General features: G+C 43.0%; 1 protein-coding gene across 1 annotated transcript in view; it reads right to left on the bottom strand.

Annotated features, from left to right (window-relative positions):
• The window catches only part of PTPRM (protein tyrosine phosphatase receptor type M), a 544,564-nt gene that overhangs the window by 403,584 nt on the left and 117,645 nt on the right, over positions 1-23,335 (bottom strand). Inside the window, exon 2 of the mRNA XM_066626178.1 lies at positions 8,346-8,468. Coding sequence (XP_066482275.1) covers positions 8,346-8,468 — 123 coding nt within the window. The remainder of the gene's footprint in view (positions 1-8,345; positions 8,469-23,335) is intronic.

Raw genomic sequence — 23,335 nt, 5'->3', positions numbered from 1 at the left:
TCGCTGAAGCACACCCTCTGAAACTGGGAGTGTCACTGTGAATTTCTTTTGCATTTGACAAGAGACTACTGAACTGAATTAACTCACTGAATGTTTCATCTACCATAATAATAATTTTACAGAAAGCAGTTCACTGCGGAAGGCAGAAATAGTAACAAACCATAAATCTAAGATGTTCTATTCATTAACACAAAGTTTAGAAACAAGATGGCACAATTACATTACAGGCCTTTCAAACCCTCCTCTTCCTCCGTGGTGGACTGCGATGTGATGCTCCTAGTGCTGCAAACCGAAACATGTGTTCACAAACTGCAAGTCACTTCCAGTCCACAGGTCATTTCAAGACCTGTGGAGGCCTACAGAGTGGGTTGCGGGCCCAGTACAACTCAGAAGAGGCCTCCGGTGCTTCCCAAAAAGGCATTACAGCACTCCTAGGCCCAGTGCACATGGGGTTGTGACCCCACTGCACATGGGCTTGCAACCCACCAGTGGGTTGTGACCCACAGTTTGGGAAATATTGTTTTGGGATAATTAAAAGTTTTGCTAATAACCACCACCAAGTGTAGGGAGGAAGAAAAGAGAAGTAAAGCCAGATACATGGCTCAGGAATGGAGCCATTGATCAGTGCAGGGTACGCTTAGGAAAGGACCCTAAAAGCTGCTCCAGAGATTCACTGCCACTGTATAGAAAACTCTGAGCTCAATACTGTAACGGTCTGTTTCAATATAAGGCAATTTCCTATAGTAAGGCCATTCCATAGCCATTTAATCCAAAAATGGATCAAACATAGCCTTTATATAAACTGCATCTTCTTTAAAACAACTCTTGACTAGATTCTTACTGCTTGAAGATCATACATTTAAAGAAAATGCCAACACTAGAAAGCTGTAGCAATGCTTTATGTCCCTAGGTGAGATGATGGAGACACAAGAGTTTTAAGACAAGTTTTGCCTTCACATCAAACCCTGATTGCCTAGTAAACTTTTTCTACAAAAAATTAATAGAAACCATTGAATTCCGAAAAATTCCCGACTGGTCTTGGATTAAGCTGGCCAAGAGCCACCTGGCCACTTTATTGAAGGTAACTCCATCTTCTATCAACCTCCTTAGGATTGAGAGACTGACTTCTTCCTTATGCTCAGACCGCTTTTTGCTGTATTTTAACTCCAATTATATTCCAGGGTTGCTGTTTTCCCGCACTAGAAGCCTGGAAGGGGCAGGCATCTTTCTCCATAGATACTTCAGGAACACTGCTATTGTGAGTCTTTTTCCGTCTAAACCCACTCTGCAAGATCCCCTCCCCCCGGACCATTCCCTTTTGCTCGACTTTTCCTCCTTCCCGCTGGCTGCCTCCATTAATCCTGCTGCTTTGTTTGACCTCCAACTGGAATCTCCAGATTGCCCGGCTGGCATACTTCCCAACTTTTGCTCCCCCACCGTGAAGCCTAGCCTCGATTCCGTGGCCTCCAGTCGCCCTCTGAGGACTTCACCCGATTGTGACATCTCAATTGCACCACCTGCCTCCAACAAGAGCACTTTTCCCTCCCTCTCCCCTGCTCCGCGACTGAGTATTCCTTTATCTTCTACCTGTATTGTGGTTAGGTGCTCCCAAGGTGGTCCTTTTCTCCTCATTGATGCCCCAACTCAACTTGAACCCCCCCTGAATTATGACTTTTCAGGTTCCAACTCTGAAGGGGGAAGATTGCCTATTTACATGGAGACTTCCTCGACGCTTCCAGTTCATACTCAGCCACCTACCTCTGTCAACTGAAACCTCTACAAGAGTGCCCCCCTCTGCAATGGGAAGCATCTCATCTGGCCCCACTAAGTGTACAACTCCGACCAACTCCACTTGTTGACTATTGGATGCTCCCCAGATTGCCCCAGATTCAACCTCTGTCCTCAAGTTGGTGTCCTGGAACATTGCGGGCTGGGAGAAAAAGAAATCTGACCAAGATTTTACTAACTTCTTGGCTCATTTTGACATTATTTTCTTGCAAGAGACTTGATCTCTGTCCTTGCCATTCCTCCCTGGGTTTATCTTCCACCATCTCCCAGCTTTTAAATGTAAGCAATTGGGTCGCCCTCATGTAGGTCTATGTTGTCTGTTTAGCTCCTCCTCCTGGTTTTCCCTATCTCCCCTTCCCTCTCAATCCCGCTTCTTGCAAGCCTTTTTATTCCAATGTAAGGAACTTAAGATTATAATGGTTAATATGTATATCCCTCCCTCTGTCCCTTCCCCTCATGTTTATTGGAGTGAGGTTAAGATCTTTGTTGGGAAATGTCTGGCCTCCATGCACTCTGCTCTTCTTCTGATTATGGGTGACCTTAATACCAGATTGGGACCAAACAATCTTGCCTTGGCCCATTCTATGAACTGGGACCTGGATGAACAAATCCCTCCCTGGTTCCAGGGCTCTAGGTCCTCTAAAGATCTTGTTATTAATGGTTACACCCCCTTCCTTGTTGATTTGTGCTCTGAGCTCAATCTAGTTATCCTCAATGGCACTATTGGAAGGGATATCCCGGGCCAATTCACTCACTTTGCTCCTAGGGGGTCCAGTGTTATTGACTACGCACTTCCCTTCCCGGTTCTCCTCCCACTTTTCCCTGATTTTTTTGTTAGCCCCCGCTTGGATAGTGACCATTTGCCCATTCAACTATCCCTAGCCCCTCCCCTTTCTATGTCCTTGCCTAAGGAATTTGTATGCCAGCCTCCATCCCGTATTAAATGGTCCGCTAGGACTGAGGAGGCTTATCATCATTGGACTAGATTGGATGAGTCTATTAATCCAAGTCGCTTGTTGGCAGAGACTGACTTGCCTTCTACTGTTATCCTAACCTATGACTCTCTCTCCGAATCATTAACCCAATCTCTCAGAGCTTGTCTTCCCCCTCACTCTGCTAATCGTGTCCCTACCTGGTTTGATTCGGAGTGTTGGTTAGCTAAGGCTCGAGTCAGGCAGTCTTTCCTTCTAGTGCGCAGTAACCCTTCCCTTGATTCCTTAAGATTCTATTTTCATTTGAGGAAATGTTGCCAGATTCTTTTGGAGGAAAAAAACACACGTTTTTGCCCAGCACAAATGGCTTCGTCTTCATGAGGCAATCTTATTCAATGACCATAAATCTTTCTGGTCCCTGGTCACCCACTCTAACTCGTTTTCTTTTAGCAACGTACCCTCCCCTATTTCCCCGCCCTTCTGGGTAGCCCATTTTTTGGAAATTTTCTCTGCTACTGATCCTTGTGAACCCTCTATTTCTAACCCCTCAAATCTACCAGAATGGCCACCCGTTACTCCAGACGAGGTGGTGGGGTTGATTAATACCCTGAAACCCGGGAAAGCTCCCGGCCCCGACAACATTCTGTGTGAAATTTTAATTAGTAGCCCTCTCTGCTGGTCAGAACCTCTATCTAACTTTTTCACCCTAATCAATCATTCTGGTCTTTTTCCTGTTTCCTTGCTTTCTTCAACTCTTGTCCCTATCTTTAAGAAGGGTGACCCTTCCCACCTGGGAAATTATCGTCCAATCAGCCTCCTTTCCTTTATTGGGAAGCTTTATGCTAAATACTTACTTACTAGGCTATCATCTTGGGCTCTCTCTAAAGACCTTCCGGGCAGAGAACAAATTGGTTTCCAACCTGGTGCTTCTACCGTAGATCACGCCTTTCTGTTCTCTTATCTGGCCGAGAAGTATTCTGTCCGCCATGGCGCCAAACTCTTCGCGGCTTTTATAGACCTCCGCAGAGAGTTTGATTCCATCAATAGGGCCATGTTGTGGAATAAACTGGCCAGCTTTGGGATAGATCCCCACCTACTTTTTCTAATCCGCCATCTCATTTAATTTTTGTAGGGTTCGGCTGGATGGTCGGGGTTCTACTTCGGACAAAATTTCCATTGACAAAGGAGTATGCCAAGGCTGCATACTCGCCCCTCTCCTTTTTAATTTATTTTTGGCTGACCTACCTAGTCTGACCTTTCTAGTGGTCAGAACTCCGCTCCCTGACTCAATGGTGTTCCTCTCCCTATTCTTCTTTATGCAGATGACACAGTCCTATCCATTACAAGATTGGGCCTCCATCACTTGCTGTCTTCCTTTCATGATTATTGTTTATCTAATGATTTAACAATTAATTTGGAGAAAACTAAAATTTTAGTTTTTGCTAAATCCTGGGTCCCATCCCCCTGGAAGATAGGTACCTTTCTTTTCAGCAAGTCCAAACCTTTAAATATCTAGGGATTCCTTTCCATTTTCGTCGCACCTGGCTCCCTCACAGGAAATCTATTATCTCCTTATCATCATTACACCTAAATGCGATTGCCCGCTTTCATTATTCTAGTGGCAACCAGTACGTCCCTGCTGCTCTTCACATTTTCAAAACCAAAATTCTTTCTCAATTACTGTATGGTGTTCCTATTTGGATAGAGGCTGCGAACAATGATTTGGATAAAGTCGCTGCCTCTTTCCTTATTCTGGGAGTCCCCAGTTTAATTAGATTATCCACTCTCATGCTTGAGCTAGGGATCCACCTCCCTTCTACTATCGCGTGGTCCCTTACTTTTAAATTTTGGCTTCGATTACATTTAAACACCCACTCTGAGTCCCTTTTGGAAGACCTATTAAAGGACCCATATCTCTCTAGGTGGTTCCATCTTATCGATCTCAAGCTTTCATCACTGGGTTTGTCCCCAGAATATCTCGCCGATATCAATGTCCATAGGGCCCATTCAATCATTAAATCCAAACTCTGGGAATCTGAATCCATTCAATTTTTTTCCAGTCTTAACCTTATCTGTTCCCCTCAGTTTTTTGGCCTTCTCCCTTCACTTGGTTGCTCTTTTAATTATTTTAGTAAGTTGATTGATCCTATTAAGAGGAGAGCGTTTATGTTAGCGAGATTTAACATCTTTCCTTCAGCTGTTCATTCTGGCAGATTCTCCAAGATCCCACATGACTGCAGACTATGCCCTTTTTGTTCTCTAGAACCGGACACAGTGGCTCATATACTGCTTTGCTGTCCAGCCCATCATTCACTTTGAGACACACACCTGATCCCCATCTTATCTTCTTTTTCTGGTCTTTCTGCAGATCCTTTATCTGTCCTATTAAGTGATAGCTCTGTGGCTATCACCAATGCTGTAGCAGATTATCTTTCTGCTGTTTCCAAGTTAAAATTCCCTGCCTGACTTTACATCGCTTTTTTATTCCCCTTCTGTTTTTCCTCTGTTATCTCCCTGTTGTGATTTTCTCTCTGGTATATAGTCACTATGTTGGCTTTGTTTGTTATTACTGCTATTATTGTCAATAATTGTTTTTAATGCCAATAAAGGTTTAAGGATGATGATGATGAATTCCTGTAGGACAATATATAGAAACAAATTGTCTACTATATACAGAGATAGATGCTACACTTCACATAAGAAAAACCGCCCTGCTCAGGCCAAGGACCCATCAGGCCAAGGACCCATCCAGTCCAGGTTCCTATATTTCACAGATGCCTCAGGGGCTATTCCATTGTTTTCCAGGCCTTGGCTGCCAGGGCAAATGGTGGAGACTGTGCATGAGTGACAGCAGGCCACTGAATCTCCTCCAACCCGTGCTGCTGCCAGTAAGTCAGTGGTGTTATGGAAGAAGGAAGGTTTGTGGGAAGTTCAGGAAGGTGAGCAGGTCAAGCTAGGAGCAGGAGGAGAAGCAAGTGCCAAGATCCTATCCCCCTTTTCCTGACCTGACATGCCCCCTGACTCTCCTTGTAAATTTAGGATTTGCTCTCCTAAACTGCAAATCTAGGGTTTACTCTCCTAAATAGCTAGTGCAGGTCTAAGGAGACCATTGGAAGCCAGGTGACTTACTGGGAAATAAGTAAAGCAGTCTTTTCTTTACCTCTCCTGAACCATCAGAACGCCTCCCCCCCCCCACCAAAACATACAGCCACACTATGCAGCCAAATAGGATTGGGCCATAAAGCTACAATCCTGTACATACCTAAGAATAAGCCTCATTGAACAGAACGGACTTACTTCACAGTAAGCATGCACAAGACTGCACTGCAACACAGTTATCCCTCTGGAATATTTATACTTGAATCATTCTGGAAGACACATGAGAGATGTTTTCTTTCTCATAACATCTGTAAGATCTTGGACAGATTTGATTAGTGTTCTGCAAAACCCAAACTGGCTGTTACAAATCATGCTTCCCACTGAGTAAAAACTATGCAATTTTGTATGTTAAAATATTGATTGGTGTAGTTAAACCATAAGTAAATAAAATTATACCTCTCCCAGGAGATAAATTTAGAATTATTTAGTAGTTTGTAAGGTGGGATCACAGATTTTATTACCTAGGAAAACATAATGCAATGTGTTTCACTTGACCTTGTACAATCTTGAATGAACTCTAAAGAGATTCACATGCTGATTTCAATGATGTTTCTCAGACTAAAATTATCATGACTACTGAACCGACCAGTGACTATGAGAGGAATGGAATGCTGAGTGGCAAAATGAAGATTCACCCCTACTGTTACCAGTCTTTGTTTAAGTGTCAGAATACATATGGGCCAAACTAGAAAAGACATGCATGAATAGCATGGTTGAGGACTGAGTTTGTTTTTAAAATGTAAATAGCTGCTATATAGTGGACTGCAGCTGCGAAGGGGGGGCTTGAAAATTTTGCCCTCCCCTCCCCAGAGCTGCTATTTGTATTTAAGAAACCACCTTTTCCATCCCTATCCTTCTAATGTTCTCTCTCATATTCCACAGAGAATCATATTGATATTGTAATTGGAATCTCTCAGTTACACAAAGGGAAAAATATTCTTTAGTCTAAATACCATTCTAACAATATTCACCCACTAAAATCTCATATTCCTTTTCAGCTTGTATATAATTGACCTTTTTAATATTTAGGACATGATATGTAACTTATGATGGCATCATTTAAAAAAAAAAAAATTCCAGGAGAGAGAGAGAGAGAAACTTGTAACAGTGTCTCCCACCTCCAGATGTATATACATATGCCTGATACATGTCCCGCATGTTTCACAAGCAACAGTACAACCTGGGAAAAAAAGTCTAGCACAGTATTTCCCAAACTGTGGGTCGCAAGCCCACAGTTTGCTAAAAGTTGCAAAAAGTTTCATAAAACATTTTTTTTTTAAATGTTGTAAACAACCTTTTCCGGTTTGCAGAAGTCACTTGTTAGTAGGTATGAGATAATCTTCAAACACTGAAATTAAAATGTTATACTTTCCAATTTTCTCTAGTTATTGGTATGCCACTGATTACCTGTGAACCCAGACTTTTGCTTGACCTGGAAGTTACCTGGAGTATTGTGTCCAGTTCTGGTCGCCGCATCTCAAAAAAGACATAGTGGAAATGGAAAAGGTGCAAAAGAGAGTGACTAAGATGATTACTGGGCTGGGGCACCTTCCTTATGAGGAAAGGCTACGGCGTTTGGGCCTCTTCAGCCTAGAAAAGAAGTGCCTCAGCGGGGACATGATTGAGACATACAAAATTATGCAGGGGGTGGATAGAGAGATACTCTTTACACTCTCACATAACACCAGAACCAGGGGACATCCACTAAAATTGAGTGTTGGGAGAATTAGAACAGACAAAAGAAAATATTTCTTTACTCAGCGTGTGGTTGGTCTGTGGAACTCCATGCCACAGGATGTGGTGATGGCGTCTGGCGTGGACGCCTTTAAAAGGGGATTGGACAAGTTTCTGGAGGAAAAATCCATTACGGGGTACAAGCCATGATGTGTATGTGCAACCTCCTGATTTTAGAAATGGGTTATGTCAGAATGCCAATGCAAGGGAGGGCACCAGGATGAGGTCTCTTGTTATCTGGTGTGCTCCCTGGGGCATTTGGTGGGCCGCTGTGAGATACAGGAAGCTGGATTAGATGGGCCTATGGCCTGATCCAGTGGGGCTGTTCTTATATTCTTAAGTCCCTAACTGCACATCTTGCTCTCCAGTTCTGCCTTCTGGATACCCTGGAAAGACTGTAAAAGTTTGCAGGAACAGTCCGTGAAGTCTGTTTCAAGGGAGAGTCTAGCAAATGTCTACTCACCCAAACTATATGTAAAATATATAACAGCTTTGGGAGCACAGGATCCCGATTATTATTAATTAATGATTTATAAAGTATTAATATTAATTATTAATATTAATTATTATAATTATTATTAATAAATAAAATATTCTCTAGTGGGTTGCAACAGATTGTCTTTTTAAAAAGTGGGTCCTGGTGCTAAAAAGTTTGGGAAACACTGGTCTAGCAGTAGGTCCCTTATCATGTATGCTTAAAAAATATAAATAAATAAATAAAGTGAAAACAACCTGTTGGCATCCATGGATCCGATGAAGGCTTTATCAGTGTGTTTACTTGATCCCAATTTAGATCATCATCATTAGACTGACTATATCCACATGAGGTAAAAGGCTCATCAAATGAACAGCCACCTGGAAAAAGAAAAAAAAGAGAAACAATGGAGTAACTTGGGATAGGTAAAACCCACTAAAGTTCAGTCTGCAAATGTGTGTAACTTGACCAACCACAACAGAACCAATTTCCCCTGACAATAGGCTCTTCCTTCAAAATGCCTTCGGATCACAACTTCATCATCATCTAACTTTAAGTAGAAATCATTTTCAGGTTGCTAATGTCAAGCCCAAATCATAGTATCAAGCTACACAATCATACAGCTTCACTGACATCAGACAGACTTAATCCTGGGCTTGCTAAAATTCAGTCCTAAATTCTATCACATGAATACAACTCATTTTTGACACGTGTAGGCACAAGTGTGTAGACACATGTATGACACAAGTCATAGTAGGTATGTGCAAGCTCTTGGTTTAAGAGGCAGGCTGCCTCTGATTGCCAGATGCAGGGGAGGGCACTGGGACTCAGGTTGTGTCTGTTGTCTTGTGTGCTCCCTGGGACATTTGGTGGTCCACTGTGAGATACAGGAAGCTGGACTAGATAGGCCTTTGGCCTGATCCAGTAGGGCTCTTCTTATGTTCTTATGTTCACTTTTGGGTGATGGGAGCTGCTAGTGCTGTTTCAGAAACCAAGGGGATCCTAGTGGATCAGAAAAAACCCACAAACCAGAATAGCAATGTACTGATGATGGTAAATCCTCATAGTCCCAAATAGCCACTGTAAATTTCCACACACTCAATGTGAGAGGAGGGGCATCATCTGTGCCACATGGACACTAGATACTGAAGATTGTTTTTCCATGGTTGACAAACAGTCCAATCCTAATCGAGTCTTGTGCTGTAGGAACTAGTGTTCCAGCAGAGTAAGATGCTTTATGGCTATTGCAAAATGAGATACAGCAATTCATGCAGCTGGGCGGCAGCAGTGCACCAGCGGACTCTCCATGGCCCCCAATGCCAGTAAATCAACATGGGAGAAATGGTCAGAATGGGGCAGAGATCAGGGCGGAGAGAAAAGCAGATTGAGGTCAGTAAGGGGGAAGAGTCAGAGGCAGTACCACCACTGATATCCAATCCTCCTTCCCAGGTCAACTCAGTCTTGTGCCAGCTATATACTGTAGCTTGTACAGGTCCGTGTAGACCCAGTGGGGCAGTGAGAGCTTACCCCCAAGCATCCCTCCCAGGACGCAGTGTATGCTTCGATGGCAAGGCTGAAATAGCGGGTGTGGGCAGTATTACGAGTAAGGTAGAATTGGGCTATAAGACTTGTGCAACTATAGGTGGAGCCCGCTTACCTGTGGGGATTCCTTTCCTGGACACACACACCCCTGTGGATACCAAAAACCACAGATAACAAAATCCACGTTTTTTGGAGCCCACCTGAGCTCCGAACACAATTGGAGTTTTGCTTTGGTTGCATCCAGAGCTGTTCTGAGCCTCGGAGAGTCTGTGCGCAGCCTCTCTGAGGCTCAGAATGCTGCCTGAAGCCTTTTCCTGGTGACTTCCAGGTTTCACAAAAACTGGAAGCCAACAAAAAAGGTTCTGGGCACCATTTTGAGCCTCAGAGGGGTCACACATGGTCTCTCCAAGGTTCAGAAAACCTCCCAGACATGAATAGAACGAGGTTCTGGTTGTGTCTGTAAGGTCTTCAGTGGGGTTATCTGGTTTCAGCATCCAAAGTGAGGTAAACCTGTGGATGCTGAATCCACGGATAAAGAGGCCCCATCTGTATAAGCTTTGTAACTACAGTGTTTGCAGCCCAAACACTGTATCACTTCTTATGCACTGTGATCTTGACTGTATAGATTTAAAAATTGTTTTGTAAGGAAAGCAACAAGATATATCATGTGTATTCAAATAAAACCCTGAATCCTATATGAAAAGTGTGCCAAGGTTATTTGCATGGCCAAAATGTCACCAAAATGGTTGGCTGATAACATACCTTTATCATTTTAATTACAATATTCAGTCAAATTCAACCATTTTTCTGTGTTATCCTGAGTAAAATTCATTTCTAATGAAAAGTAAAGTCATCTATTTTTAAGGACTCACACCTTATCTTTAGTTTTGGTGGAGATGAAACTGTAACTTTCAACACCTTCCTAGTAAGTGAGGCCACTAGTAAATTTACTATTAAGTAAGTGTCACTCACCCCGAATGGGTCTTTAAACAACTTTCAATAGCCACAGCTAGTTACATCTTCAGTTTTTATTCTCTTACTTTAGAAATTTGAATTTTGATTGAGAATTTTCTAACTGGACAAACTTGAATAAATACCTTTTCAGAGTTGCACTTTTTGCAATTATAACATAATGATATAAAATGTATGCAACTCTGTTGGTGGCATCCTTTACATTCAAGACAGAAAACATCTCTTCACAATAATAAACTCTAATTATATTGTAAGAGTACTGAACACAGCCTGTACTACACTTGTTTAAAGCGCTCATCTCTTTATCTTCTTGGGAACTCAAATTATAGATTCTAGACATCTCTACAAAAAAATCAGTTACCACTCTTAAGTGCACATTACCTAATTTTTAAGATTAAAAATACATAATTTTAAGACATGAATAAAATAGTCCTATATCCAGTTCTACTTTTTCCCTAATGCCCAATAGAGAACAATTCTGTTGCTTGAATTAAGGCTTTGAATCTATATCAACTACAGTATGTAGCTTCCATAATTCAAGGTTCTCTAAGTGCCGAATGATGTTTTCTATACTACAAAATCAGAGATTTTTACAGAGCACTGCCTCCTGCTGCTTCTGAGAAGCTCACACATCTGTCTGGTAGGAATCGTGGATGTCTTCAAACTCCCTCCTGGGAAAAGGGCAAGCCAAAACAACAACAGGAAAAACACAGGAGACATGCCCCTCAAGAGGCTAAGGGACCTTGTTGACAATGGTCCAGTTCTCTCTGATGCCCACTGGGCCAGGTTGGAAGTCCTCAGATGCACTGACTCTATTTTACTGTCTACTCCTTGACATTTTAATTTGTTTGAGAGTGATCAAGGTTGAAATAAATATTTTAAGGAAAATACTGCACTGAAATAAATACTGAAATAAATATTTTAAGGAAAATATTTTAAGGAAAATTTGAGGAAAATTTTGATTTTGCTCAAAATACCTAAATGAAATAAAAATAAATGTTACTAAAAGCTGAGGGATAGAAAAGGAGGGGAAGTGACAAGGTGGACTATACTTGCACATTAATGTTCCTAACGTGAAAATATACCATCTGGAAAACAGCCATTAATCATTTAATTTTTTAACATCCACACAAACACTTTCTTCTTCCCTTAAACACCATCTGTTTTCCTTTATTACGAACCTCACAAACATATTGTGTATGTCCTGGTGGGAGAGAGAGAGGGGTCAACTTAACTCAGTTCTAAATTGTGTTCTGAGGAGGAGTCTTATTTATTACCTCTAGGCATTTCAGGGAAATGAGCAGCCCTGGACACTGCATCTTTCTGTAACACTCATGACTGTACCAGCCTTAATTAAAAATTCTACTGGGAACAGAAAGCTCATTAAGGAACTTATTGTACTGACTCAATATTTCACCTTGACAACAACATATAATTTGTCTCACACATTAAGAGTGAGATAACAAATTCAGAAATCAATTAGGCCTGTTCATTAGCAGACAAACAGGTACCTAACTATATTTTGGGGTGAAAGGTTTAGACCAGAAATTTTCAACGTTTTTCTTATTGCAGCTCACTGACATCTATGCTTTTTACCTCTTGTAATGTCACTTCTGGCTTCTGGGAGACTCTTCCAGGTTCTGCGGTTCTGTTTCTAGGGCAACTGTCAGTAGTAACAAATTATCTGTCCCTCTTCCTTCTCAGATCCTCCTTAGAGCCAGTTGAGGAAGAGGGACAGAAAATTTGTTCCTACAGCCAGTTGCCTAAAAACAGAGCCACAGAACCCAAAACCTGGACGTTTTTCAATTATTTTTAACTGATATACAGGTCCAGCCATTTATACACAGATTTTTTTATATACGGATTAGACTCAACACGAATGGCCACTGCAAATGAGAAGGAATGTGCTGATCCCTGGAGAAGGGGGAAAGGCACCCCTTTAAAAACAGTTTAAAAAACTCAACAGTCCTTTAACAATAGCTCCTTAATGGGAGAGAGAAAGGGCAGCTGGCTGACAATCCATCAATCCTTCTTTCTCCATGCGACCTCTCCCTTCCCCCAAGCACATGAAAAAAAGGTGATCACTTTGCATTGGTGAAGGGAGGGGCTGAGTGAAGTGCCTTTCCAAGTGCTTGGAGGACAACTGATTGATGGATTGTCTTCTTAATGACTCTTATCTTACATCAAAAAGGTCAGCAAAGCTGTTTTTAAATCACAGGAGCAAAGAAACTTCGTTTTTAAAATTGATTTGCTATAGTGCGTTTTTTGCCATTCACGTGAGTGCTTGGAACCCATGCGAATACTGAGGCTCAACCTGTACTTCAAATTCCCACAGCACATCTTCAGCACTTTCACGGCACACCAATGTGCCACGGCACATGGGTTGAAACTCACTATGCAGAAAAATAACCATATTCCCATAAAAGTAATAATACAGTTTTGCAAATTGAATTTGAAGAGTAAGTGACAAAACTTACCTTCTACTTCATTATTGAAGGACTGTAGCACAATTATGATTGGGCAGCAAGAGCATGTCTCCTCACCCTCTCCCCCAATAAAAAGTAGCAGCAAAGTTTCAAGTTCCCCCTCCTCAGACAATGACACAAGTTCACTGTGTTCTGAAAGGTCCTAAAAGCTCACACAAGTCCTAGAAGCTCAAAGGGCTCTTTTGTTTTGTTTTGATACACATAAAATATATTTTTATATATTTCAGTTTACAAACTTACAGCCCAATCCTGAGCTGCCCAGAGCACCCAGGCTCAGCGGCATCAAAAAGGGCTGCCGCCAAATCCTGCACCTCCCGTGCTACTGTGGGAGACTCTTCGGGAGAAGGGGACGTTTGTCCCCTTCCCCCAAGTAAGGGAAGCAGCCCTGCAATGGGGCTACACTCTTTAGCGCCGACCAAAAGGTTGGCACTAAAGTAAAGGTGCTCGTGTAAGGCGCGCAGTTCTGCACGAGCGCCTAGGATCCTGCAAAGCACAGCTCCACGGATCCGCCTCTCTTCCTCCCCTCAACACGCCTCCCGCCCGCCCCCTGGCACGCCTCCTGCCCACCCCCGCCGGCCTCCCCCCTCCCTGGAACACCTCCCCCACCCCCCCCGGTCTCCCGTTCCACAGCCCGGTGGTCTAGGAGACCGCCGAGCTGCGGAACCTAGGCCACCGCCTGGCACTAGCTCAGCAGCGGCCAGCGCTGGGCTAGCACCTGTGGAAGCCCAGCGGTGAGCCCCGCAAACATGCCTTATGGCATGTTTGCAGCTGTGGTCCGTGGCACAGAGCCAAGCCGCGGACCACAGGATTGGGCTCCTAATTACTTATTTAGGGAGCCCCCATGTACGTAGAAACGAAGACCTAATTTTTGTGTGGTAGTTGCATGTCCAAACTGACTAACACCCAGCCATCTGAGTTTGATACCAGAAGAAATGACCAGCATCAGTATCACCTTCTTAGGTACTCTGCTGATGTCTATAACAGTCAGGCACAATACCTGTACATTACTACTATGTCTACATGCTGAGGGGAGGACTCAGGACTTCATGATGCCCTAAGAGGATCCTGCCATTCATGCAAGCTGCACTCATGCAAGAAAGTAGACAAAAGCAATGCAAAATGTCTGATTTTGGAAGATGTATCATAAACAAGATCAATCTATCCATTTAGGAAAATCTCAAGCAGGGCTATTGTGCTTGGGAAGAGTAGAAAGACCCCTTCTTCCATTTCTTCTATTCTCCCATTATTATTTTCCCCCTGCTCTCTTCAGATGGGTTGTTATTGAGGTTTATGATAGGAATGAACTGATCAAAGAAGACAATTTAAATCAGGTGCAAAATCACACAGGCTGGAAGAAGGAAGGGAGGTAATACTCGTACTTTTAAATGCTCTCTCTCTCTCTCTCTCTCTCTCTCTCTCTCTCTCTCTCTCATATCATGAGTCAAAACTTGCTGAAGTTCTCCTGAGCTTCTGGCAAGATGTGTTCTGCAGGCTACACAGTACTCCCTGCCACATTTCAAATGATTACAAGGAACACTCTTAATGTAGGAAATTCATTAGACTAGAAGCAACATGCCAGTCTAGGCTTGTCCACTGCTTCCTCCATGGCAGGTCACTGCTGCCCAGACCATCTGTATGGTTGAGCCATTTTTAATGGCATGTTAAATTGAAACGTATGACTTATTGGCCTATTTGGAAACTCTTTATGTATGTAGATTTTTGGCAAGCAAATCTACAACTGTTCCCTCAGTGCTATTATAGACAAACACGTCAGAGCTTTTCCAAATATATTTTGCTTACAGGTAACTGGCACAGCAATCTGTAGCTGTTTCTGTTGTTAGTACAACTGCTACATAAATTGCAAATAACTCAATGAAGTGACGGCAGCAATGCAACTCCAGGTTTTTCTGGGAGATATTATTATTAATTATAATAAAAATATGTAAATACCATGTGCCAACAAAAAAAGTTTATAAAGTGTTTCCCATATGGATTATTTTGATCCACTTCAATCTGGATTTATGTCTGGGTCTGAAACTGAGAAGGCTCTGTTTGCTTGGTCGCCTATGCTGGGAACTGGATAGGAGAAGTATGGTACAGATTTGGTGCCATCAGAAAATTTTTGTTTGAATTATTTCCAGGGAGCTAAAATGGTTAGATTGTTAGACTTATATATATATATAAACCACTCTGAGCTTTCTTTGCATGGAAAAACTGAGTAAAACATTTAAACTATAGAGCTTAAAAGTCCAATCCTATGCTACCCCAGCGCCCAGAGGAAGAGTGCTGCCAATGGCAAGCAGGGTTATTGTGCTAGGGAAGAGTAGAAAGACCCCTTCTTCCATTTCTTCTATTCTCCCATTATTATTTTCCCCCCCCCCCACTCTCTTCAGATGGGTTGTTATTGAGGTTTATGATAGGAATGAACCGAAACTCATCACAGTAAAGGAGCATTTGATCCCTTATCCCAGGTAATGGCGCTGCGGCCCCAATGGGTCGCCTCATATCTGCGCCTGGATGTTATCTATTTACTGTCTCCCATTTTTGTCACAACTGTGTGTCCGTTTTTATTTTAATTTATGTTTTGATGATGTGGGTTGAGTCCCCTTTGAACATTTTGATGAAAAGGCAGAATAAATTTGTAATAAATTATAAAGATTTTTTTAAAAAAACATGCCAAAAAAGGTTCTGTGTATGTGCAAACTTGATTTGTGAAAGTAAACAATTCTAATTTAAGCTCTCAAATTATCCTTCAATCTTAACTATATTAGTTTTGCTTTACAGTTCAGTTCAAACAATAGCTATGATAAAATATTTATTTCAATTTAGTACACTCAGAATACAGAGAAGTGTAGTAATGATCCTACTGTCTAGGAATCTCCCCACTTGAGCTGATGGAGGCGATGTTTAATGTTGAGGACCTCCAAATTGGTAGTTTTGAATGGCCTCATCATTCATGCTAAGACTGCCTTGTCTGGCATGTCTCAGGACTCATGGCTGCCATATCAATGTGACTTTTCCAACAAGTCATCTGCTTAAAACATGTGGCAGGTCACACTCTGGGCTTGGTATATTTTAACTAGGCAGGTTATGGTAAGTTTCTTTCCGATTGCCTTGTCAGAACACTGGTAGTAGCCGTCGTCCTCTGTAGGTATAATGCAGGGGTTTCAAACACGTTTCATACAGAGGGCCAAAGTTAGCATTCAGGGCGCCTGCTGAGGGCCAGAAATGATGTCATCAAGCAGAAAGTGACATCATTAAGCAGCTGATGGCCAGAAATCAGCACCTTGCTCTCATATAGAAGTTCATTAACTGCAAATGACAGAAGAGAAAATTCGCAAATCTTGATCATATTTCAAGATATGGGAAAGCCCAATTTTCATGTGGGCCACTGTTTCAGTGGTAACATCTCAGCACTGCTCAGCAGCTGAAAGCCTGAGGGCTGATAAAAAGCTTCCAGCGGCCGCATCTGGCCCCCAAGCCTTATGTTTGACACCCCTGGTATAATGAATCTATTAGAATGGTCTGTTTCCAGTTGGCATCACTGGTACTTCAATTGAAGCCCCAGTTGCTTTATGGGATACATAGATGATTTGGGCAGTGGGCACTATCACTTCCAAGTGTTCTTTCCTATTGAACAAAGTCCACTCAATTCCCTGGCATCCCTGGACACAAACAGCTGAAAATTAAGGGTCAAGGCCATATCCAGCAGAATCCCCAAGCTGCAAACTTGCGTGTTCAATGGGAATTGTACTCCATCAAGAACAAGGTGAAAATCTATATCCTAGGTCAACAATCTCCTCACCAACAGCACTTATGTCTTGTCCAGACTTAATTTCAGCTTTCTAGACTTCATTCAGCCCATGACTCTAAGCCTCACTGCTTCCTTGGCTAATGATTTCACACACCTGTTAACAAGTAAGGGGGTCAAATTAGAATTCTGAGGAACACTACAGGTCAATGGTTATGACATTGAAAAGGAGTCCCCCAGCACCATCTTCTGAAACATCTCTAGGAAGGAGAAAAGCCACTCCAGTACATTTCCCAAAGCCCCACCAGGCAATCAGACCAGGCAATCCAGAAGGATACTAGGTTGATATTACTGAAACCCATTGAGAAGTCCAGCAGAACCAAAAGCGATGCATTTCCCCAAACCAGCTCCTTAACTAGATCATCCACCAAGACAGTCTCAGTCCCAAATCCTGGCCAGGCTGAAGTGAACCTAGAAAGTAGGTTTCCTCTAGTAACCCCTGAAAATGGGAAGCCTCTATGCACTCAAACACCTTGCCCAAAAGTGGTACACTGGAGATTGGTGGATAGCTATCAAATACATTGGGCTTCTTCAATAGTGGATGGGCCATCATTATATTCAGGAAGGACAGAATGAACCCCTCACTCAATGAAAAGTTGACCATATTCTGCCAGGCCCCTCTGGCTGCTTTCAAAAGACTGGATAATAAAGTCTTGAGAGCACATGATGAGACACTTCCAATTAAAAACCTAGCAACTGTGTTTTGGGCTGACAACCAACCATTGGAAACACACCTTACATGTTCATAAGCAACCACACTGGCCGTTGGATTGCTTCTGAACATTTCAGAGTGCTGGTGCTTACCCTGAGCTTACATAGATTGCGTCATTGTAACTGAAGGACAGCTTTCTCCCATAGGAACCTACCTCAGAAACCTTTATCTAGGTGACTTTGCCTTTAAATTGCTCTTCCTATGGAGGACACTGACTCATGTCTTTTTTGGCACTAGGCAAAAACCTGCTTATTGTCAAAAGTCTGGGTGCATTGGTACTTACTTTATCACTGTGATTTTTTTATGTTTTGTGGTGTCCTGATGTTTTAATTGTCCTGTTGGTTACTGGGTTGAATTTTTTTTCTCCTTCCCTTCCCTGTTTATTGCTTTTATTGTTCTAAATTGTTTTAATATTCTGTTAGCCACCCTAAATATATTTCTAGCAGAACTTAAATGATATTTGGAATCAGATATTATAATGAATGTTCTTGAGTTGCACGCTTTTCCACTGTAAAACTGCTTTACAGTGAAATAGCTACACTAACTTTTAATACCACCATAAATTTGTTTTACTTCAAATCACTTCAGAAAAGGCTGCCATGTCATTCTTGTTACAAGGGTCCAAAAACAGAATGAACATACCCTACAATACAGTGCTTTTCAGCCAGCAGTACAAGTACCCCTATGGTAGGTACTTCACAGTATATCAGCTAGTACTTGGCCCTTGTACCACAGAGAACACTTAAGACTGCTCTGCCTGACCTGATCTCACCAGTAATGGAGATAACTGAATAGGCAGTACATTGGAGGCAAGAGCTGGCTGTGTAGAAGTACATCCCATCCAAAGATATGCAAGCTGAGCAAGAGGAGTGCACAGTGGAAGAAAAATGAGAAGGCAACAGCAACTGGAGAACCCTCGCTGCAGGACAACTGTAGGGAAACTGTCACTTCCGCACAAGGCACCATTTCCGGTGGCAGTGTTGCTTAGAAAAATGGTACCTGCAAAGACGGTATTTGGCAAAGTGGTACTTGTAAGGAAAAAAAAAGGCTGAAAGTTCTCTGGTAGCATAATCCTGTGTCTCCCTCTTTTTCCCATACCAAGTACATGTTAGGTGCTAGGATAGTGGCATGAGAGATATTTCCATCGGTTCATCCCATAATGCTTTGTAACATCATGCGAAGTCATTATGCTAATCTGGCCAGGAAACAATTGTGTGGGAAAGAACCACACGATGGATCATGCTCATGATGTGTAAGGCCTTTTAATGGTCCAATCCTAATTCGGCCTTATGCTTCTGGAACTAGTGTTCAGGCAGCATAAGTTCCTTCACAGCTATTGACAAACCATTCCATGCAGCCTGGCAGCCATTCCAACTAATAAAAGTCCACATCTACATGCCAGCAGTCTGTATACTTTCCCCGGCACCAATAAGTCAGTGCAGGGGGCAGGAGGGATGTGGGGAGGTAAAATAACAGGGTGGGAAAGATCAGGGCAGAGATTGGGGCAGGGAGAAGGACAGATCAAGGCGGGGAAGGAGAGGATATCAGTGGTAGCAGGTTCACCAATATCCTATCCCCCTTCCCAGCCTGGAACCTTCCTGGTTCCACTTGTACTTGTGCCAGCTATATAATTAAACCAAGTCCAAGTAGACCTATTCAGGCAATAAGGGCTCGCTCCCCATCCTGGACAAGGAACAAATGTTCCCTTAACCTTCGGGGAGACCTTCGGAGCCTGAAACGGTCCCTGCAGGATACTGCACACGCCCTGTTGGTACAGCTGCACCACCGTATGGGGAGTTACATAGGATTGGGCCGTTAATATTATAGTACTGCAACATGCTGAAACAATGGAAAACCATGGTTTAGCTCATGCCACAATTGCAATCTAAATCTAAAGGGAAAGTACAACAGCGGACCTCCCTAGCCCCGCGCCCGGGGCAAAGGTCCATGATGGTGCCCCCCCGCAGGCTATCGCTGCCCCCTGCACAAAAATCTGCCCCCCTTACTCACCTGAGGCTCCCAAAACCCTGCGCGACCCAGGACCAAATCAAGGAAGCCTTTCTAAGGTTCTCTGACGCTATAAACTGTGCTTCTGGGAAAGCACAGTTTCCACCCCCATCGGGAACCTCAGAGTGGCTTCTGCGGGGTCCTAGCGCCTGGGTTTTTTGCTCCATTGGACCTTATTGTAGGTCTGCAACTGGGAATGTGTGATGAAATGGATTTGACCTTCCTGATATTTAGGTATCATCATGCCAATTGCAGAATGGTTCTTTATGCTTTGACCCTACAAAAAAAATGGTCATTTCAGTTAATTTGCCATGTTTCAGACAAATTTTCACATAATTATAAAATGTGTATTAATTTCATGGTAACCGATTTATAAAATAAATGGAATAATATTACAAAAATCTATTACAAGTTTGCAAGAGATTATTCTACATGTGTGAATCAATTTACAGTCCAATCCTATGCTGAAAGTGCAGGGCTGCTGACACAATGCCTGCCACATCCAAGGCACAATTATGATGGAGGCGTCCGTTGAGCGGGGTGGGAAGTATTATACTTGCCTGTGTGCCAGGTGCTGCATAGCTACATGTAGCGCTCCTCTGAGCTGCATCAACATTATTGCCGGTATTGCACTTCAAAGCAATTGGGGGCATGCCTGGCTCAGGAAGAGCGTTAAGGATTCGCTGGTGACAGATTCTGCTTTGCCTTGCCACACTCTCTGCCCTTTTTCTGCCTCTCTGTTAACAGGTTTGTGCTGGTGACAGGTCTGCACCCTGTTGATGGTAGTATGCAGCTTTCCGGCTACTGCACTAGCATCTGTGCAGCAGCTGCTGGTGTTTGCAATGGTGGGGCTCTCTTTGTGCTGGTGTACCTAATGGTACATTGGCATTCCACAAGGAGATGATTGGGCCATTACTTGTTTAAATGAAGGTTCAAGTGGTTTGAAATTACTTTGATTTAAGAAAGCTTCTTATCCCTGCATTAATGTTACTATGAGGATCCAATCCTATCCAACTTTCAAGCACTGATGCAGCTGTACCAACGGGGCATGTGCTGCATCCTGCAGTGGGAGGAGCAGTCACAGAGGCCTCCTCAAGGTTCGAGAATGTTACTTTGGCATCAGAAAGTTGGATAGGACTGGGTGCTGAGGTACAGAAAAGCTTGGCTTCTCCCAAAATGAAAACAAGTGCTTTTTTTTTTTTTTGCAAATACCACTGAAGAAGTGCCACACCCATGACAATCTAATCTTCGGACAATGTGTGATTACACAGACACAGAAAGCAAATGCAAAATAAAGGCTTCATTTAGCCTAATAAAATCAGCAAGAAACAGAGCACATCAAGAATACATGCAGACAAACAACATACAAACGAAACCATCCAATATGTATGACAAAGAAAAAGAACCATGATCAAAGCCTCACACTTCTGCCACATGTCACACCCAAAGTAGAAATAAAGTGGAAACTGCAGTGCTAAGAAGGAAATGAATATCAAAGCAGTCTATGTGGAGGTTTTTGTTTGTTTTTTTCCTGGCCATAAGAATGAAAGCTGTGTAAAATATTAATAAGCTCAGGTATAACACACAATTAAGAAGTTGCACTACACCTCCTAGATTAAACAGCAGGAGGGAAGCTTTAAAGTAAAACCCAGCTTTGCATGATTTGTATCTAACACATGGAGGATGGAATGATCTAACATATGCTTTGGAATTGCCCCAAATTTGCAAAATTTTGGACTCTTGCCAAAATAGGGCAAATTATTACATCAAAGCTGAGGTATCATAGTCATTTGCTCATTTCTCTTTTTTTAACAGACTACGGGCGCAATCTCAACCCCTTATGTCAGTGCTTTTCAGTGCTTTCCAGCACTGACATAAGGGCAATGCAGCTCTGAGGTAAGGGAACAAACATTCCCTTACTTTGAGGAGGTCTCTGTGAGTGACACCCAACTGCAGGATGCAGCACATGTCCCATTGACACCGCTATGCCAGTGCTGGAAAGCACTGACATAAGGGGCTTAGGATTGCGCCCAACATCACATTTCACATACTTAACAAAACAAATGCACTATTTATTGTGTTATTTATTCACATTTAACATATGTTAAAACATGTACAGCCCCACCCATCTAACAAACACCTATTGGTGCAGCCACAGCCTCCTGTGGGGAGAGGGCAGTCCCAGAGATCTCCTCTGGGTAAATGAATATAGTGTAAGCTTCTGGGTGTAAGCAGCTGTCTAAATGGATGTACTTGGACCTGTACCAGTGATTTCGCTGGGGCAAGCTTGAGGTGACCCAGGAAGGTGGACTTAGGCTGAGAAGGGAATGGGTTGAATTGCACTGGCATCCTTCAATCTCAGAAGATTATGGTATCACACTCTGAATGGTGGTTCTGGAACAGCATCTAGTGTGGCTGGAAAGGTCGATATGGGAATGACAATCGGATTGAGAGCAAATGTAGTCTGTCCCTGGTCTCCCTGGGTACAGGCCTTCCTTCTCTGCCTCTTTGCTCAGTCTATTGGGCAAGTGGCTCTTCAAACTGGGAAAGACCATACAGCACAGCCTGCCTCCAAGTAAGATGCTCAAAGGCCAAAGTTTCCCATCTGTTGGCCATTAATATACAGTTGGTGAGTAATTATCCAGCCTATATCATCTCCTTGCCTTATCTGCGGGTCACTCAGGGGTCAGGGCCGTTCAGGCAGTTCATGGCAGCCAAGAGAAGCCCAGAGAAGAGCAAGAGGCCGTGGGGGAGAATGCAGAGCTGTAGAAGGGGGAATGGCACACAGTACAGCATAAGCACCTTGTTAATCTTTTCAAAAACAGTGCTGTGGCTCAGATTCTTTCCCCCCTTTCAAACAAGCTACAGGTCAATTAGTCTCCAGAGCAATGGCTCTGGAGCAAGCTGCAGCCAAAGTTTACATTTTCATTCCTCCTGAGAAAAAAAGTAAGCCAGGGCCCAAAGCTTCCGTTTAAATCAAACACGCCTTGTCTTCTTTGGTAGGATAACACCCGACCCTTCTTCACCCACCTTCCATTTTGCAAATGTTTGGCAAAGGTCTGGTTTTTAAACAGCAGGATGTAATCCTCTTTTCCATCTAAAACAGGGGTGTCCAAAGTTTTTGGCAGGAGGGCCACATAACTTCTCTGACACTGTGTCGGGGGCCAGGGGAAAAAAAGAATTAATTTACATTAAAAATTTGAATAAATTTGAATAAATTTACATAAATGAATATGTTAAAGATGAACTTATATGAATGAATGAATGAATGAATGAAGGTCTTGCAATAGCTCAAGACCTATAAAAGGTCTTGCACAAAGCAAGGCTAGCCTTTCCTTTGCTGCCACTACTGCATCACAGACATGAAACAGCAAGCAGTGGAGGAAGCCCTCATCCCACAGCTCACACGAGAGGTCAAACAGTTGCCCTCATGCTGACAGCAGTTGCGTCAGGCCAGTGTGGGCTTCAACAAATCTCCAAAGGGCCAGAGGCTCATTGAAGACTGGGGGCTCCCTGAGGGCCGCACTGAGAGGCCTTGAGGGCCGCAAGTAGCCCCAGGGCCAGGGTTTGGGCACCCCTGATCTAAAACAATTCAGCGCACCTTTACTTACGAATAACTCCCATGGAAAGTGATGGGTCTACTTCTGAGTAAATCAGGTTGCAACTATGTGTAGCTGTGTATGCTCATGCTCATTCCTTGTTGCCTAGCTCTCTGCT

The sequence above is a fragment of the Tiliqua scincoides genome, chromosome 4 (assembly GCF_035046505.1).
Source record: "Tiliqua scincoides isolate rTilSci1 chromosome 4, rTilSci1.hap2, whole genome shotgun sequence".
In the NCBI taxonomy this organism is placed as follows: domain Eukaryota; kingdom Metazoa; phylum Chordata; class Lepidosauria; order Squamata; family Scincidae; genus Tiliqua; species Tiliqua scincoides.
This window is presented reverse-complemented; position numbering and strand designations above follow the sequence as displayed.